The 19,918-nt window shown below is 43.9% G+C and overlaps 1 protein-coding gene across 1 annotated transcript in view; it reads right to left on the bottom strand.

Moving 5' to 3' along the window:
- Positions 1-12,530: 12,530 nt before the first annotated feature.
- The window catches only part of dpt (dermatopontin), a 21,164-nt gene continuing 13,776 nt past the window's right edge, over positions 12,531-19,918 (bottom strand). Inside the window, exons 2-4 of the mRNA XM_029695375.1 lie at positions 17,091-17,216; positions 14,665-14,772; positions 12,531-13,495 (exon numbers count right to left, since the gene is read on the bottom strand). Of these exons, the coding sequence (XP_029551235.1) occupies positions 13,429-13,495; positions 14,665-14,772; positions 17,091-17,216 (301 nt within the window). The 3' untranslated portion in view covers positions 12,531-13,428. The remainder of the gene's footprint in view (positions 13,496-14,664; positions 14,773-17,090; positions 17,217-19,918) is intronic.

Raw genomic sequence — 19,918 nt, 5'->3', positions numbered from 1 at the left:
ATAAACGATGTATCTCTTTAAACCAGTCCTGAGGGAACTGAAGTGGCATAGCTGACATAAGGAACGATAGTCATCTTTGTCACCTTTACCCCATGGTGATAACGATAGAACTGTCCGTCTCCTAGAAACCATTAGAGATGACATTAAGAGACCTGGTCCATTTACGTTAAATATCTTATTGATCGGTAACCTGATATTTCCCCCTAGGTATTTCAGACCAGTCTCCCTCCTATTCACTTTATATCCAGAACAGTATATAAATCATGATATAGGTCCAGAACAGTATATAAATCATGATATACGTCCAGAACATGAGCCAAATGCTCTTATGAGCTGTAGCACCCTTGGTATCGAACAGCTGGGACTTGACAGTGTTACTAAGATATCATCAGAGTATAGGTTGGTTTCTAAGTCATGACCACTCAAAGTGATTCCATTTATATCCTCCTTAGCTCTAATGGTGCAGCCAAGGGACTCTAGTGACAAAATAAATATACCTGGGGAGAATATACTCAGGAGTCCACATACTTTTGGCCATGTAGTGTATCTGCCATCTTTGTCAGCTATTAGTTCCGAGAGTCTAAAAGAGAAATTCGACGCATTATGAAGTGCTTGTCAAATTGTGAATGAGAGACTGATGAAGTGTGTACAGCCTGAAACAATAAACAAAGCAGAGCTCATGCCCTTCATGCAGCCTTAGAATGTATTAAAAATCTAAACATATAACCCAACATTTGTATCACAACTAAAGTTACATAAATAACTCTAAATGAAGCATATAGGAGTACCTGTTTCTTTGTTAACCGCTCAACACAGAATAGCTGCATGTGCACACTTCCTCAAATCCTTTGCAGCTATTTTATTCAGCTATGTTCAATTGTGTTCTTCATACTATAAAATAATGCCACGGAATCCAAAGCCATTGTCCCAGACAACAGAGTACACTATTCTGTTCTTCTGAAATAGACTACATTTTCTTCATATCATGTTTCTTTAGACCTGTCTAAAAATAAATCATGGATTTATTGTGATGGTTTAGGCTACATTACATGGATTTATTTGACTTTTTAAAATGTAGATGTTCCAAAGATCAGCATGTGTGGAAGCCAGGAGATGATAAACGTGTTTATGTTAATTAACGGTCAATTACCGTGAGACCGGCATCACTGGCTGATGAAATGTCATGACCGCCACAGTCTTACTGTCACGCCCTGACCGTAGAGATCCTTAGTATTCTCTGTGTTTGGTTAGGTCAGGGTGTGACTCGGGTGGGGAAGTCTATGTTTTCCGTTTCTTTGTTTTTTGTGCCGAGTGTGGTTCCCAATCAGAGGCAGCTGTCTATCGTTGTCTCTGATTGGGAATCATACTTAGGCAGCCTGTTTTCCACCTGTGTTTGTGTTGGAGGTTGTTTTCTGTTTAGCATTCTGAGCATGACAGAACTGTTCGCTTTTCATATTGGTTTCTTTTGGTTATTCTTGTTTGAGTGTTTTCTTGAATAAAGTATCATGAACACCACGCTGCGCCTTGGTCCACTTCTCCTTGTTACGACGAGCGTTACACCTACATACAACACATTCCAATCCGATATCTTCATGAGGCGTAGAGTACACTCCTTCTAGACACACATAGACACACAGAAAACCCAAATAAGCCCACTTCTCGTTACTCTCACCTCATTCAACTCATCCACGATTTTTTTTATAGAGACTTCAAATGGATCTCCCGGGTAACAACTGTTAGGGTCTTATTTTCCAGAGTAAATAACTCACGGACACTAGAGAAGCTTTAACCAAGTTTACTTCTTCTGAAATGTTTTGTACAGACTTCCAGGAACTCTTGAGAAACAGACCAAGCAAGACAGGATTTGGGGTTTGTCAAGTGAGAGACGTGACAAATTCTTTTTTAGTTGTTCATTTTTCATGAAATGTAAAGGCATAACCTAGATTGGAGCCAATGTCTTCAGTAGTTGAACATGTTATTACTCCAACCTGGTGAAAATGACAAACTGACACGTTTTCATTTTCGTCCAAAACAACTTTATGTGGAAGGAGGGTCTTTGATTTGACGGTCTGCAGATCCTTCGTTCGGGGCGAGACGACCGCTAGACTCTTAGCTAGCCGACGCCACCATGACATGGCCTACAAGTGTGATCGGGGATTTCTATTGGAGAAGCAGTTTCTGCCTGTCTTCATACCGTACTGTCTTTGACGATGCCTTGCTATGTTCATTTCTCACCACAAGACGGCGCAATGTGACAACAAACCAAGCTGTTTTCCTCTTTCCCAAAGCTTTACTCATGATTCCTATTTCAAATTAATCTCCTAGTAAGTATCATTTTGCTTTTTCATAGGCTACATATTTAAATGGCCTGATAGAAAAGGAGCAAACATTGACAATATATATATATATATATATATATATATGAATGCTTGTTCGAACAAACCACTAATAATCAACAACATCTCAGAATCAGCAATGGCCTCCTCCCAAGTCCAAACCACCCGATCCAGTCGTTGATCCCAGATGGCTGTCAGGTACCAGTTTAACTAAAGCATCGTTTCCTCCAGGAGCCCTCCAAGGAAGGCTGTCCGGTACCAGTTTAACTAAAGCATCGTTTCCTCCAGGAGCCCTCCAAGGAAGGCTGTCCGGTACCAGTTTAACTAAAGCATTGTTTCCTCCAGGAGCCCTCCAAGGCAGGCTGTCCGGTACCAGTTTAACTAAAGCATCGTTTCCTCCAGGAGCCCTCCAAGGAAGGCTGTCCGGTACCAGTTTAACTAAAGCATCGTTTCCTCCAGGAGCCCTCCAAGGAAGGCTGTCCGGTACCAGTTTAACTAAAGCATCGTTTCCTCCAGGAGCCCTCCAAGGAAGGCTGTCCGGTACCAGTTTAACTAAAGCATCGTTTCCTCCAGGAGCCCTCCAAGGAAGGCTGTCCGGTACCAGTTTAACTAAAGCATTGTTTCCTCCAGGAGCCCTCCAAGGAAGGCTGTCCGGTACCAGTTTAACTAAAGCATTGTTTCCTCCAGGAGCCCTCCAAGGAAGGCTGTCCGGTACCAGTTTAACTAAAGCATTGTTTCCTCCAGGAGCCCTCCAAGGAAGGGCATGACAGGCAGTTTTAAGGAATAAGGGTGGATTTGATTTTGCAAAGAGATTTCATGCGACCTCATAAGATGTTTCACGGCAGTTGAGTGTGTTGTTGTGTATTAAGTCCAATCATATCCATACACATCCATTCACATCCAATCATATCCAATCACATCCAATCATATCCAATCACATCCAATCATATCCAATCACATCCATTCACATCCAATCATATCCAATCACATCCAATCATATCCAATCACATCCATTCATATCCATACACATCCAATCATATCCATTCACATCCAATCATATCCAATCACATCCAATCACATCACATCCAATCATATCCAATCACATCCAAATAATAGAATAAACCAAAATGCATCTTGCTGTACAATAGTCGACGGGTAATGAAATAAACCAATGACATTGCTTTGTCATCAAGATGAAGCCAATCAAAAGCCACAGTCACAGAGGACTTTTAGAGAGACATTATTGGGTGTGTTGACTCTCCACCTCCCCTCCTCTCCTCCCCTCCTCTCCTCCCCTCTTCTCCTCTCTCCCCTCCTCTTCTCTCCTCCCCTCCTCTCCTCCTCTGCTCAGCTCTCCTCTTCTCTCCTCCCCTCCCCTCCTCCCCTCCTCCCCTCCTCTCCTCTCCTCCTCTTCTCTCCTCCCCTCCTCTCCTCTCTCCTCTGCTCAGCTCTCCTCCCCTCCTCTTCTCTCCTCCCCTCCTCTCCTCCTCTGCTCAGCTCTCCTCTTCTCTCCTCCCCTCCTCCCCTCCTCTCCTCCTCTTCTCTCCTCCCCTCCTCTCCTCTGCTCGCCTCCCCCCCTTGTCTCCTCCCCTCCTCCCCTCTGTCTGGTCTGGGCAGCGCTCTCCATTCTGTCTGGAAGAGATAATTGAACAGCCTCCACCTCTGAAGGGGGTTGCTGGGCAACAGCCCTGGGTGACTCATCACATCGCTGTTTTCTGATGGACCGTATCCCAGCTATCCTCATCTAACAACAGTCCTGTTGTCTGTCTGTGTGTCCCCCCCCTATCTCTGACTGTCACGTTCTCTATGTGGTCAGTTCACACATACAGGCCCTAAACCACAGGCATGTATGCACACACAAGCACTTACAAACAAAGGCCACATATAGCTCCTGAAGGCTGTAGGACTATATAATGTATGAAGAAACACTATTGTCACAGGGATTCCTGTCAGCTTTTATCAAATTAATTTATATTGAGGATGAAGAAAGGACCAAAAAAAGGTAATGTCCCCTATAGTCCAACCTTGAAATGTGATGGTTAGAAGACCTGTCCCTCTAGCAGGACAGTGTTCCTATTGGTCCTTTGGTCTATAGGAGAAGTGTCCCTCTAGCAGGACAGTGCTCCTATTGGTCCTTTGGTCTTTAGGAGAAGTGTCTCTCTAGCAGGACAGTGTTCCTATTGGTCCTTTGGTCTTTAGGAGAAGTGTCTCTCTAGCAGGACAGTGTTCCTATTGGTCCTTTGGTCTTTAGGAGAAGTGTCTCTCTAGCAGGACAGTGTTCCTATTGGTCCTTTGGTCTTTAGGAGAAGTGTCCCTCTAGCAGGACAGTGCTCCTATTGGTCCTTTGGTCTTTAGGAGAAGTGTCCCTCTAGCAGGACAGTGTTCCTATTGGTCCTTTGGTCTTTAGGAGAAGTGTCCCTCTAGCAGGACAGTGCTCCTATTGGTCCTTTGGTCTTTAGGAGAAGTGTCCCTCTAGCAGGACAGTGCTCCTATTGGTCCTTTGGTCTTTAGGAGAAGTGTCCCTCTAGCAGGACAGTGCTCCTATTGGTCCTTTGGTCTTTAGGAGAAGTGTCCCTCTAGCAGGACAGTGCTCCTATTGGTCCTTTGGTCTTTAGGAGAAGTGTCCCTCTAGCAGGACAGTGCTCCTATTGGTCCTTTGGTCTTTAGGAGAAGTGTCCCTCTAGCAGGACAGTGCTCCTATTGGTCCTTTGGTCTTTAGGAGAAGTGTCCCTCTAGCAGGACAGTGCTCCTATTGGTCCTTTGGTCTTTAGGAGAAGTGTCCCTCTAGCAGGACAGTGCTCCTATTGGTCCTTTGGTCTATAGGAGAAGTGTCCCTCTAGCAGGACAGTGCTCCTATTGGTCCTTTGGTCTTTAGGAGAAGTGTCCCTCTAGCAGGACAGTGCTCCTATTGGTCCTTTGGTCTTTAGGAGAAGTGTCCCTCTAGCAGGACAGTGCTCCTATTGGTCCTTTGGTCTTTAGGAGAAGTGTCCCTCTAGCAGGACAGTGCTCCTATTGGTCCTTCGGTCTTTAGGAGAAGTGTCCCTCTAGCAGGACAGTGCTCCTATTGGTCCTTTGGTCTTTAGGAGAAGTGTCCCTCTAGCAGGACAGTGCTCCTATTGGTCCTTTGGTCTTTAGGAGAAGTGTCCCTCTAGCAGGACAGTGCTCCTATTGGTCCTTTGGTCTTTAGGAGAAGTGTCCCTCTAGCAGGACAGTGCTCCTATTGGTCCTTTGGTCTATAGGAGAAGTGTCCCTCTAGCAGGACAGTGCTCCTATTGGTCCTTCGGTCTTTAGGAGAAGTGTCCCTCTAGCAGGACAGTGCTCCTATTGGTCCTTCGGTCTTTAGGAGAAGTGTCCCTCTAGCAGGACAGTGCTCCTATTGGTCCTTTGGTCTTTAGGAGAAGTATCCCTCTAACAGGACAGTGCTCCTATTGGTCCTTTGGTCTTTGTATTGGTAGTATTTGTTTATACCACGCGTCCACATACTGCCCAGCAGTATGTCTGTTGACACAATCATCACTGTGTTTACTGTACTCATGACATTTCCAAGAGTATTTAACTTTTACACAGTAAATTACATGTATGTCTTACTAAGGGGCCCTAAATGACATCCACACTACAATCCGTTCGACGGAGGAAAGTAGTCCTTTAACCTTGAGGTTTCTCTGTCAGCTCATTAGTACATCTGTGACACACAACATGACGAAGAAGATGAGGACAGTTTTGTATTGTTGCCTGGCTGACAGGAAGCAGGAAGTAGCAGGAAGCTGGAGGGATGCCACAGCAAGAGCATCGTGATTCTACTCACATTTATTGACACAACAACAAACAAACAAAAAAAAACTTGGCCGCTCAACTTCTCTTCAACTCAGAGGTGCGTTACATTTCTCCTGTCCTGTGTGAGTTATTGGCCAGGTTCCAAATTGCACCCTATTCCCTATACAGTGCCTTACAGGCTCTGGGTCAATAACAGTGCAATATATTAGGGAATAGGGTCCCATTTGACAGCCTCTGTGGTGGGTGACAGAGGAGGTAAAGCCCCAGTGAGCAGTTGAAGCTGGAATTGAGGTAAGTAACTGCTGATCTGATGTTCAATAGTTATTGTTGGTTGTAAGAAATGATAGCGGATACATTTAGTGAAAATAAAGTACAAATAAAGGCCAAAATAATCATAAAATAGCAAAGTATGGCTCCATCTTTCCTTCAGTGTTTGTTTGTATGTGTGTGTGTGTGTGTGTGTGTGCGTGTGTGTGCGTGTGTGTGCGTGTGTGCGCGTGTGTGTGTGTGTGTGTGTGTGTGTGTGTGTGTGTGTGTGTGTGTGTGTGTGTGTGATGGAAAACTACTCCAGCACCAAGGCAGCCCTACTCAGCTCCATATCAATGACCATGACCCCGACAGAGCAGAACGAAGGAGAGGAGAGAGAACAGCAGAACAGAACAGAACCAGGCAGAACAGAGCAGAACAGAACAAAGCAGAACCAGGCTGAACAGAACAGAGCAGAACAGAACAGAACAGAGCAGAACCAGGCTGAACAGAGCAGAACAGAGCACAACCAGGCTGAACAGAACAGAACAGAGCAGAACCATGCTGAACAGAGCAGAACCAGGCAGAACAGAGAAGAACAAAGCAGAACCAGGCTGAACAGAGCAGAGCAGAACAGAACCAGGCTGAACAGAACAGAACAGAACAGAGTGGAACCAGGCTGAACAGAACAGAACAGAACAGAGTGGAACCAGGCTGAACAGAGCAGAGCAGAACAGAACCAGGCTGAACAGAACAGAGTGGAACCAGGCTGAACAGAGCAGAGTGGAGAGAGATCCAGGAGAGGCAATGAAAGATAAGGCAATCTCCTCTCTGTCTATTTCCCAGCTGTGTTTGTCCTTACTGCAGACAGACACCTTTTTCTTCTCAGGGCTCTGAATGAATAGGATCCCATAGAACCCAGTGGGTTATTCATCTCAACACCCAATCACAGTGGGTTATTCATCTCAACACCCAATCACAGTGGGTTATTCATCTCAACACCCAATCACAGTGCGTTATTCATCTCAACACCCAATCACAGTGGGTTATTCATCTCAACACCCAATCACAGTGGGTTATTCATCTCAACACCCAATCACAGTGGGTTATTCATCTCAACACACAATTACAATCTCCTTCATCTTCATTTGTTCCTACCGGAGTCACAGACACATCCATTATAGGTCTACCGTGACTATACCGTGACTGTGTTTTTATAGAACAGAACAGAACAGAACAGAGTAGAACAGAACCAGCCTACTGTGACTGTACCGTGACTGTGTTTCTCTCTCTCTCTCTCTCTCTCTCTCTCTGTCTCTCTCTCTGTCTCTCTCTCTGTCTCTCTCTCTCTCTCTCTCTCTCCCTCTCCCTCTCCCTCTCCCTCTCCCTCTCCCTCCCTGCTGGTAGAGACCACAAACAATAGCGTCATTATTACCGCTGGCTTCTTCATTGGTGGATTCCCGGGTAGTGTAGCAGAATGAATGAGAGGTTTATGGCCTGTGATGTAGATAGCTGAATGGAGAGGTGACTACAACACCCGGTCATTGTTTTGTTCACATAGCATGCGTCCCAAACGGTACCCTATTCCCTGTGTAGCGCACTACTTTCGACACGGGCTGATGGAGCACTATACAGGGAATAGGATGGCATTTGTGACGTAACCACACTGTTAACTGGAAGATTCTGGAACTTACCAGAACTATTAAATGTATTTTGTTCCGTTGGTTCTTAATTCCTGCTGGCTCTGTCCTCATTAAGTTAATTCACTGCACTTTATATAACTGACTTGCCTAGTTAAATAAAAAATATAAATAATATAAATGGGCCCCATCTATGGAAACATTGTTAGCCTGGTCACTGATCTGCATTTGGCAAGACAGCACAAACAGATCTGGGACCAGACTGGAATTAAGGGTCTCACTGTAATGGCTGGAATGGAATCGATTGGAAACACATTGTGAAACAAATTGATTCCATGTGTTTGGTACACAGGAGGTTGGTGGCACCTTAACTTGGGAGGACGGGCTCGTGGTAATGGCTGGAGCGGAATCCGTGGAATGGTATCAAATACATCAAACACATGGTTTCCATGGTGTTTGATGCCATTCTACCACCAAACATTTACTCCATTCCAGCCATTGCAATGAGCCCGTCCTCCTATAGCTCATACACATTTAACAATTTACGTAAAAATACTTAACCTGTTAGATGTTGACTTAAATTAATTCCACGTTTTTTGTTTTTGTTTTTTGGAGGCATGTGTCACCATGTTCCAACCATAGCGATGTTAAGTGGATTTATTATTTTATAAACACTTTTATAAATGCCATTGAAACCAGTATTTCTCTCATGTTCTCAACTTTCTTTCGTTTTCCAGCAGCCAATGACACAATCCTAGTCATATTAACCACCCATATTAACCACCCATATTAACCACCCATGTTAACCACCCATAATAACCACCCATAATAACCACCCATGTTAACCACCCATGTTAACCACCCATAATAACCACCCATAATAACCACCCATGTTAACCACCCATGTTAACCACCCATGTTAACCACCCATATTAACCACCCATGTTAACCACCCATATTAACCACCCATAATAGCCACCCATAATAACCACCCATAATAACCACCCATGTTAACCACCCATAATAACCACCCATGTTAACCACCCATGTTAACCACCCATATTAACCACCCATGTTAACCACCCATAATAACCACCCATATTAACCACCCATATTAACCACCCATATTAACCACCCATGTTAACCACCCATAACAACAACCCATATCAACAACCCATATCACCATAGCAGCACCCACCTGTAGCACGCGCTCCAGTAGGTATATCTCTCTGGTCACCCCCAAAGCCAATTCCTCCTTTGGTCGTCTTTCCTTCCAGTTCTCTGCTGCCAATGACTGGAACGAACTGCAAAAATCTCTGAAGCTGGAGACTCATATCTCCCTCACTAGCTTTAAGCACCAGCTGTCAGAGCAGCTCACAGATCACTGCACCTGTACATAGCTCATCTGTAAACAGCCCATCTATCTACCTCATCCCCTTACTGTATTTATTTATTTATTTGTTTATCTTGCTCCTTTGCACCCCAGTATCTCTACTTGCACATTCATCTTCTGCACATCCTACCATTCCGGTGTTTAATTGCTATATTGTAATTACTTTGCCACCATGGCCTATTTAACCACCCATATTAACAACTCATATCAACAATCCATATTAACCACCCATATTAACAACTCATATTAACAATCCATATTAACCACCCATATTAACCACCCATAATAACAACCCATAATAACAACCCATAATAACAACCCATATTAACCACCCATATTAACCACCCATATTAACAACCCATATTAACAACCCATATAACCACCCATATTAACAACCCATATTAACAACCCATATTAACCACCCATATTAACCACCCATATTAACAACCCATATTAACAACCCATATTAACCTCCCATAATAACAACCCATATTAACAACTCATGCTTGTTGTTGAATCTTCCCTCTCTACATTTCTGAAGGATGTTTTCATCTCTGTCATATGAAACCGCTGGCATTTGCATTTGCACTTTTGAGAACAGTGTTTTCCCTCTAATTGCAATTTGGGAACATTTGCGGTTATAGCCCACTGCCAGGTACGCATTACTGCACTTATAATGTGAATAAATAGCCTGATAGTTGATCAACATTTTAAGCTAAACGTTGTGATCTGTTGCATCAGCCTCATTGCTTATTAAAGGTTTTTTGATGTACAGTGGATGTCCGGAACCTCCTAAGACGGTCCACAACGAGGAACCTCCTGAGACGGTCCACAACCCGGAACCTCCTGAGACGGTCCACAACCCGGAACCTCCTGAGACGGTCCACAACCCGGAACCTCCGGTGACGGTCCACAACCCGGAACCTCCGGCGACGGTACACGGTCCGGAACCTCCGGCGACGGTCCACGGTCCGGAACCTCCGGCGACGGTCCACGGTCCGGAACCTCCGGCGACGGTCCACCGTCCGGAACCTCCGGCGACGGTCCACCATCCGGAACCTCCGCCGATGTCCAGTTCAAACACGGTGTCCAGTCCAGCTCCATGGCAGGAGCCTTCCTCGGCATCGAGATCCAGTCCAGGCACAGTGTTCAGCCTGGGTCCATGGCTGGATCCGCGGGATGAGCGGTTTCTTCGGCCCGCACCAGGGCCACCACCAAAGATGGTGGATCCACGAGCTGAGCGGGTTCTTCGTTCCACACCAGAGCCGCCCCTGATGCTGGCGGATCCGCGGGATGAGCGGGTTCTTCGTTCCACACCAGAGCCGCCCCTGATGCTGGCGGATCCGCGGGATGAGCGGGTACTTCGTCCCGTACCAGAGCCGCCACCGACACTAATCGAATTCGATTCCCACGGGGGGCCAGTACGGAGAAAAAAATGTATGAAATGTATGCATTCACTACTGTAAGTTGCTCTGGATAAGAGCGTCTGCTAAATGACTAAAATGTAAATGTAAATGTCTCCAGGTCAGATTATTTATAGATACTGTCTCCAGTTCAGATTATTGGCAGTGATTATAGACTCACGTCTTCTTGAGTATGACACTACAAGCTTGGCACACCTCTATTTGGGGAGTTTCTCCCACCCTTCTCTGCAGATCCTCTCAAGCTCTGTCAGGTTGGATGGGGAGCGTCGCTGCACAGCTATTTTCAGGTCTCTCCAGAGATGTTCGATCGGGTTCAAGTCCGGGCTCTGACTGGGCCACTCAAGGACATTCAGAGACTTGTTCCGAAGCCACTCCTGCTTTGTCTTGGCTGTGTGCTTAGGGTCGTTGTCATGTTGGAAGGTGAACCTTCGCCCCAGTCTGAGGTCCTGAGCAGGTTTTCATCAAGGATCTCTCTGTTCTTTGCTCCGTTCACCCATCCCTGCTGCTGAAAAACATCCCCACAGCATGATGATACCATCACCGTGCTTCACCGTAGGGATGGTGCCAAGATTCCTCCAGACGTGACGCTTGGCATTCAGGCTGAAGACTTCAACCTTGGTTTCATCAGACAAGAGAATCTTGTTTCTCATGGTCTGAGAGTCTTTAGGTGCCTTTTGGCAAACTCCAAGTGGGCTGTCATGTGCCTTTTACTGAGGAGTGGCTTCCGTCTGGCCACTCTACCATAAAGGCCTGATTGGTGGAGTGCTGCAGAGATGGTTGTCCTTCTGGAATGTTCTCCCATCTCCACAGAGGAACTCTGGAGCTCTGTCAGAGTGACCATCGGGTTCTTGGTCACCTCCCTTACCAAGGCCCTTATCCCCTGATTGCTCAGTTTGGCCGTGCGGCCAGCTCTAGGAAGAGTCTTGGTGGTTCCAAACATCTTCCATTTAAAAATGATGGAGGCCACTGTGTTCTTGGGGACCTTCAATGCTGCAGACATCAAGTTGTAGAAACATCTCAAGGATGATCAATGGAAACAGGATGCACCTGAGCTACATTTTGAGTCTCATAGCAAATGGTCTGAATACTTATGTAAATAAGGTATTTCTGTTTGTTTTTTTGGAAACATTTCTAAAACCCTGTTTTCGCTTTGTAATTATGGAGTATTGTGTGTAGATTGCTGAGGAAAAACATGTATTTAATCCATTTTACAATAAGGCTGTAACGTAACAAAATATGGGGAAAAGTCGAGGGGTCTGAACACTTTCCGAAGGCGCTGTGTATATGCGGCAGTTAATGTGCTACTCAGAGCTGCCTTCATCTTGCAGTGTTGGAGTCTGGTTCATCCTGTGGTCTGACATCACAACATGGATACACTCTCCTCTCCAGTCCTCTTCCCTGGTTCACCCTGTGGTCTAACATCTCATTGTTCATTTTAGTCACTTAGCAGACACTCTTATCCAGAGTGACTTAGAGTAGGGAATGCATGGGGTCACCCCCATAGGAATCAAACCCACAACCCTGGTGCTGCAAACGAACCGTGACCTACCAACTGAACCGTGACCTACCAACTGAACCGTGCCCTACCAACTGAACCGTGACCTACCAACCGAACCGTGACCTACCAACCGAACCGTGACCTACCAACTGAACCGTGACCTACCAACTGAACCGTGACCTACCAACTGAACCCAAACTGATACACTCTGATACTCTGTTATCGTTCAACCATTGGACTTTTATTGATCATAACAAGTAGAGACATTACTTGGATCGTTTACATTTGGAAAAGTAGGCTAAGTGCTGTACACAGACATTTTATTTATATTGCTATGGTGCTGTGATAGATATAAAGATAAGTGATTTGACATCTAAAACTTAAGATTACATTCATCCCAAAAAATAATACAAGCATGGTTATTATCAAGAATCAAGGATATTGCAATATTAATAGTAAACAGTGATGTGAATATTGGACTTAATGATTCTGGGAGGGGATGTGAATATTGGACTTAATGATTCTAGGAGGGGATGTGAATATTGGACTTAATGATTCTGGGAGGGGATGTGAATATTGGACTTAATGATTCTGGGAGGGGATGTGAATATTGGACTTAATGATTCTAGGAGGGGATGTGAATATTGGACTTAATGATTCTAGGAGGGGATGTGAATATTGGACTTAATGATTCTAGGAGGGGATGTGAATATTGGACTTAATGATTCTGGGAGGGGATGTGAATATTGGACTTAATGATTCTAGGAGGGGATGTGAATATTGGACTTAATGATTCTAGGAGGGGATGTGAATATTGGACTTAATGATTCTAGGAGGGGATGTGAATATTGGACTTAATGATTCTGGGAGGGGATGTGAATATTGGACTTAATGATTCTGGGAGGGGATGTGAATATTGGACTTAATGATTCTAGGGATCTGTTGCTATTGTGGGTTTGTGTCGTCATACTTTAGTGGTTGAAGTGAAAGACAAATTCATGTAGAAGGAAGCATCTGTTTCGCTGATGGTAGTAGAACAGCGGTTTGTCGCACGCGGGACTCTCTTCGCCAAACACCAGTGGCCATCTCGCCTTGTTTACTGAGTCTGAATGTACATCTATAAATTCTCAAATTCACAGTCGAAATCGGTCATTCTGCACACAATGTACTTCCACTGCCGATCTCTGCAACAAACAAAAAGAGAGAAGAAGGTTATCAGACAGGCAAACAGACAGACAGACAGACAGACAGACAGACAGACAGACAGACAGACAGACAGACAGACAGACAGACAGACAGACAGGATGTGAATGACAGGCTGTTTCCACAGTGAGTGGATGGATGGAGGTGAATGACAGGCTGTTTCCACAGTGAGTGGACGGATGGAGGTGAATGACAGGCTGTTTCCACAGTGAGTGGATGGATGGATAGATACTGCTATGAAACGTCAGGCTGAGATATGAGATGGCTTCGCCCGCTTCAGTGTTATAAATGGACTACTATTGCAGTCCTCCCTCCTGAGGCCAGACAGGAGTACTGGGCCCCTTGACTGACTGACTGACTGACTGACTGACTAACTAACTAGCTAGATAACTAACTAACTAGATAAATAACTAACTAGATAAATAACTAACTAACCTACTAGCTAGCTAGATAACTAACTAACTAGCTACTACAGACAGGAGTACTGGGCCCCTTGACTGACTGACTGACTGACTGACTGACTAACTAACTAACTAACTAGCTAGATAACTAACTAACTAGATAACTAACTAACTAGATAACTAACTAACTAACTAACTAACTGGCTAGATAGATAGCTAACTAACTAACTAACTAACTAACTAACTAACTAGCTAGCTAGCTAACTAACTAGCTAAATAACTAACTAGTTAGATAACTAGTTAACTAACTAACTAACTAGATAAATAACTAACTAACTAGATAAATAACTAACTAACTAGATAAATAACTAACTAGCTAACTAGATAAATAACTAACTAACTAACTAACTAACTAGATAAATAACTAACTAACTAGATAAATAACTAACTAACTAGATAAATAACTAACTAACTAACTAACTAGATAAATAACTAACTAACTAACTAGATAAATAACTAACTAACTAGATAAATAACTAACTAACTAGATAAATAACTAACTAACTAACTAACTAGATAAATAACTAACTAACTAACTAACTAACTAGATAAATAACTAACTAACTAACTAACTAACTAGATAAATAACTAACTAACTAACTAACTAACTAACTAACTAACTAGATAAATAACTAACTAACTAGCTAACTAACTGACCAATGAATGACCTGCAGCTACAGTCTACAGACCTGAGAACTCCATCGAAGGTGGTCTGGGCCCCTCTGATGAAGTAGCCGTAGCCTGGGATGACAAACTCTCCCTCCTCTCTGTATTGCCCAGGTACCTCCAATGATTTCCTATGGAGAGAGAGAGAGAGAGAGATGTTTATTTATTTTCCCTTGTGTACTTGAGCTATTTGCACATTGTTGCAACACTGTATATAGACATAATATGACATCTGAAATCTCCCTCTCTCCCTCACTCTCTCCCTGGATTTATTGCCAAAGCAAGTGAAATAGATAGCAAACAAAAGTCAAATAAACAATGAAAATGAACAGTAAACAGTACTCACAAAAGTTCCAAAATAATAAAGACGAGGGGGAGACAGAGAGAGAGAGAGAGAGAGAGAGAGAGAGAGAGAGAGAGAGAGACAGAGAGAGTGGAGAAAGACAGAGAGAGAGAGAGACAGAGAGAGAGAGAGAGGAGAGAGCGAGAGAGAGAGAGAGAGAGAGAGAGAGACAGAGAGAGAGAGAGACAGAGGGAGAGAGACAGAGAGAGAGAGAGAGAGAGAGAGAGAGAGAGGGAAAGAGAGAAGGAGACAGAGAGAGAGAGACAGAGAGAGAGAAAGAATGAGAGAGAGGGAGCGGGAGAGAGAGAGAGACAGAGAGAGTGGAGAGAGAGACAGAGAGAGTGGAGAAAGAGAGAGAGAGAGACAGAGAGAGAGACAGAGAGAGACAGAGAGAGAGAGACAGAGAGAGACAGAGAGAGACAGAGAGAGAGAGACAGAGAGAGACAGAGGGAGAGAGACAGAGAGAGAGAGACAGAGAGAGAGAGAGAGAGAAAGAATGAGAGAGAGGGAGTGGGAGAGAGAGAGAGAGACAGAGAGAGTGGAGAGAAACAGAGAGAGAGACAGAGAGAGACAGAGAGAGTGGAGAAAGACAGAGAGAGAGAGACAGAGAGAGACAGAGAGAGAGTGTAACTACATAGTGTAACTACATAGTGTAACTACATAGTGTAACCACATAGTGTAACTACATAGTGTAACAACATAGTGTAACTACATAGTGTAACTACATAGTGTAACCACATAGTGTAACTACATAGTGTAACTACATATTGTAGTGTAACTACATAGTGTAACTACATAGTGCAACTACATAGTGCAACTACATAGTGTAAACACCTAGTGTAACTACATAGTGTAACTACATAGTGTAACCACATAGTGTAACTACATAGTGTAACTACATAGTGTAACTACATAGTGTAACTACATAGTGTAGTGTAACTACATAGTGTAACTACATAGTGCAACTACATAGTGCAACTACATAGTGCAACTACATAGTGTAAACACATAGTGTAACTACATAGTGTAGTGTAACTACATAGTGTAACTACATAGTGCAACTACATAGTGCAGCTACATAGTGTAACCACATAGTGTAACTACATAGTGTAACTACATAGTGTAACTACATAGTGTAACAACATAGTGTAACTACATAGTGTAACCACATAGTGTAACTACATAGTGTAACTACATAGTGTAACTACATAATGTAACCACATAGTGTGGGTAGGGAAGGGTAAGGTTGGGTAGGGTTACGGTTAGGTTGGGTAGGGTTAGGGTTAGGTTGGGTAGGGTTAGGGTAATGTTAGGTTGAGTAGGGTTAGGGTAAGGTTGGGTAGGGTAGGGTTAGGGTAGGGTTAGGTTGGGTAGAGTAGGGTTAGGGTTAGGTTGGGTAGGGTTAAGGTTAGGTTAACGTTGGGTAGGGTTAAGGTTAGGTTGGGTAGGGTTAAGGTTAGGTTAAGGTTGGGTAGGGTTAAAGTTAAGGTTAAGGTTAGGGTTAGGGTTAGGGTTAGGTTGGGTAGGGTTAAGGTTAGGTTAAGTTTGGGTAGGGTTAAGGTTAGGTTAAGGTTGGGTAGGGTTAAGGTTAAGGTTAGGGTTAGGGTTAGGTTAGGGTTAAGGTTAGGTTGGGTAGGGTTAAGGTTAAGGTTAGGGTTAGGGTTAGGTTAGGGTTAGGTTGCGTAGGGTTAGGGTTGGGTTAGGTTGGGTAGGGTTAGGGTTAGGTTGGGTAGGGTTAAGGTTAGGTTAAGGTTGGGTACGGTTAAGGTTAGGGTAAGGTTGGGTAGGGTTAAGGTTAGGGTAAGGTTGGGTAGGGTTAGGGTTAGGTTGGGTAGGGTTAAGGTTAGGTTAAGGTTGGGTAGGGTTAGGGTTAGGTTAAGGTTGGGTTGGGTAGGGTTAAGGTTAGGGTTAGGTTGGGTTAGGGTTAGGTTGCGTAGGGTTAGGGTTAAGGTTAGGTTGGGTAGAGTTAAGGTTGGGTTGGGTAGGGTTAGGTTGGGTAGGGTTAAGGTTAGGTTGGGTAGAGTTAAGGTTGGGTAGGGTTAAGGTTGGGTAGGGTTGGGTTAAGGTTAGGGTTAGGTTGAGTAGGGTTAGACGTAGGGGACGTACCAGCAGGAGTAGGGGCAGCGGCGGCTGTAGCGACAGCAGTAGAACGACCACTCACGGTCCAGGACAGGCTCAAAGTACTTGCTCATCACCCCTGCCACCAGACCATTGTTGCCGCATGTTGAAGACCTGAAATACAACTTGTAAATTAAACTTTATGACCCAAAGACCCATAATATAGTTGGCCAAGAATCTCAAAGGATTTGTCTCAGAAACCGATGATACAGAGTTGTAATGGCTTCATTGCCACAGTTGACTACAGATCACTTAAACAAAGTAAGATGAATTCATCCTTTCAATACAATTGACATCCAAGAGTTGAAAATGAGGCAGTTATCATTTTACATGAAGGAAAGCTTTATCTATTAACAATCTTCTCATCGTTTCCCCTCCCCTCCCATCCTCTCTCCTCCTCTCCTCCCCTCCTGTCCTCTCCTCCCCTCCTCCCCTCCCATCCTCTCTCCTCCTCTCCTCTCCCTCTCATCTTCTCTCCTCCTCCCCTCCTCTCTTCCTCTCCTCCACTCTGGTGATTTGATATAAACACGGTGTAGTGTGTTTATAGTCCATGCAGCCAGTTGTCATCACAACAGAACAATATGATCAACAGTAACCTAGAGCGCTGAGAGCACAGTGATCTGTAGCCCTTTGTCATGGCAACAGTGACCCAGCCAGCAGCTATAGAACTAATGTGGAGGATAAGTCCATATACTGCAGAAGGTTAGCATTGTTCCTGTGTTAGCATGGACTGCATTCACAGTAAATGCTGCGTGTGTCAGCTCAATTAGAAATGACCTTAAAATGTATATAGCGCAATCCATTTAGTATGATTTGTTACGTTTCGTATGGTATGTATTAATTACAATTTGTAAAAGGGAAGGGTCAGTTAACATGCTAAGTAGTTGCAAAGTTGCTAAAATGCTAACATAGTTGCTAACATGCTAACATAGTTGCTAAAATGCTAACATAGTTGCTAACATGCTAACATAGTTGCTAAAACGCTAACATAGTTGCTAACATGCTAACATAGTTGCTAACATGCTAACATAGTTGCTAACATGCTAACATAGTTGCTAACATGCTAACATAGTTGCTAACATGCTAACATATTTGCTAGCATGCTAACATAGTTAGATTATGTTTACTATGTTACATCTAGTCTTTGAGGCCAGGCCGGAAATTCAGAGCTCAGCGGTATCCATGCTGAACCCCGTTACAGGAGGATTTCACAAAGGATCAGAGATCATAGCACCAGAGATCAGATATCAGAGGATCAGAGATCAGAGGATCAAAATTTAAAGGATCAGATGATCAGAGGGTCAGATATTAGAGGATCAGAGGATCAGAGGATCAGAGGATCAGATATCAGAGGATCAGAGGATCAGAGGTTAAGATATCAGAGGATCAGAGGATCAGATATCAGAGGATCAGAGGATCAGATATCAGAGGATCAGATATCAGAGGATCAGAGGATCAGATATCAGAGGATCAGATATCAGAGGATCAGAGGATCAGATATCAGAGGATCAGATATCAGAGGATCAGATATCAGAGGATCAGAGGATCAGAGGGTCAGATATCAGAGGATCAGATATCAGAGGATCAGAGGATCAGAGGATCAGATATCAGAGGATCAGATATCAGAGGATCAGAGGATCAGATATCAGAGGATCAGATATCAGAGGATCAGAGGGTCAGATATCAGAGGATCAGATATCAGAGGATCAGAGGATCAGATATCAGAGGATCAGATATCAGAGGATCAGAGGATCAGAGGATCAGAAGATCAGATATCAGAGGATCAGATATCAGAGGATCAGATATCAGAGGATCAGAGGGTCAGATATCAGATGATCAGAGGATCAGATATCAGAGGATCAGATATCAGAACTGAGCCCCATTAACCTGAGGGAAAACCCTGTGTGAGCTGCCCATGGGACAGTGCACGTCTCTGTCTATGTGTGTGTCTCAGCTTGATTTTATGGAACATTGCACGTCTACCTCGGCGCCTCACCTTGGTAGCCTAGTGGTTAGAGCGTTGGACTTGTAATCGCAAGGTTGCATGATCGAATCCCCGAGCTGACAAGGTAAAAATCTGTTGTTCTGCCCCTGAACAAGGCAGTTAACCCCACTGTTCCTAGGCCGTCATTGTAAAATAAGAATTTGTTTTTAATTGACTTGCCTAGTTAAATAAAGGTACAATTTAAATTAATAAATAAAGATTTCCACGGTGTGTGCCTCAGCCCCTGGGATGATAGAGAGAGCACGTCTACCTCAGTTCCCAGAGGAAGCCTTTGTTTCCAGACATGATTGTAACCTAACCTTACCGCAAGCTGAGACACAATGGTTAGTGTGGAACACAATGGTTATAGGGTGGAACACAATATTAATGAAATACCTTTTCAAACCGCAGCGGCGTGCTGATCACCGCCTAACGACTAAATAAATATACATTACGTCTATTGGAAATGTTTCTTTTCAGTCTACACATGAATGACAGTGTTTCTTAGGGGAAAAATAGTGAATATTTTAATCTGAAATAATGACGTTGTCTCGAGTTAATTACATATTTGTTCAGCTTCCTGATCAAGTGGAGTGATCTCAGCTGGCCATGGTGTCAGAAAGCTGTGCCCAACATCAAAACAGTTCTAAAAGCACAGGAAACTGGGATCATAAAGTAAGCAAAGGAACTGTCAGAGGATGGACAAGAAACTGCTAGTTGTATAAAGACTGTTACAAATCACCAGGAGAAGAAAAACACACAAGACAGTCTGTTGAAAATGTTGAATGAGTACACAAGCCCATTTGACGTTTTTGGAGAATAATTCCGGCCT

This window comes from Salmo trutta, chromosome 17 (genome assembly GCF_901001165.1).
Source record: "Salmo trutta chromosome 17, fSalTru1.1, whole genome shotgun sequence".
NCBI lineage: Eukaryota > Metazoa > Chordata > Actinopteri > Salmoniformes > Salmonidae > Salmo > Salmo trutta.
This window is presented reverse-complemented; position numbering and strand designations above follow the sequence as displayed.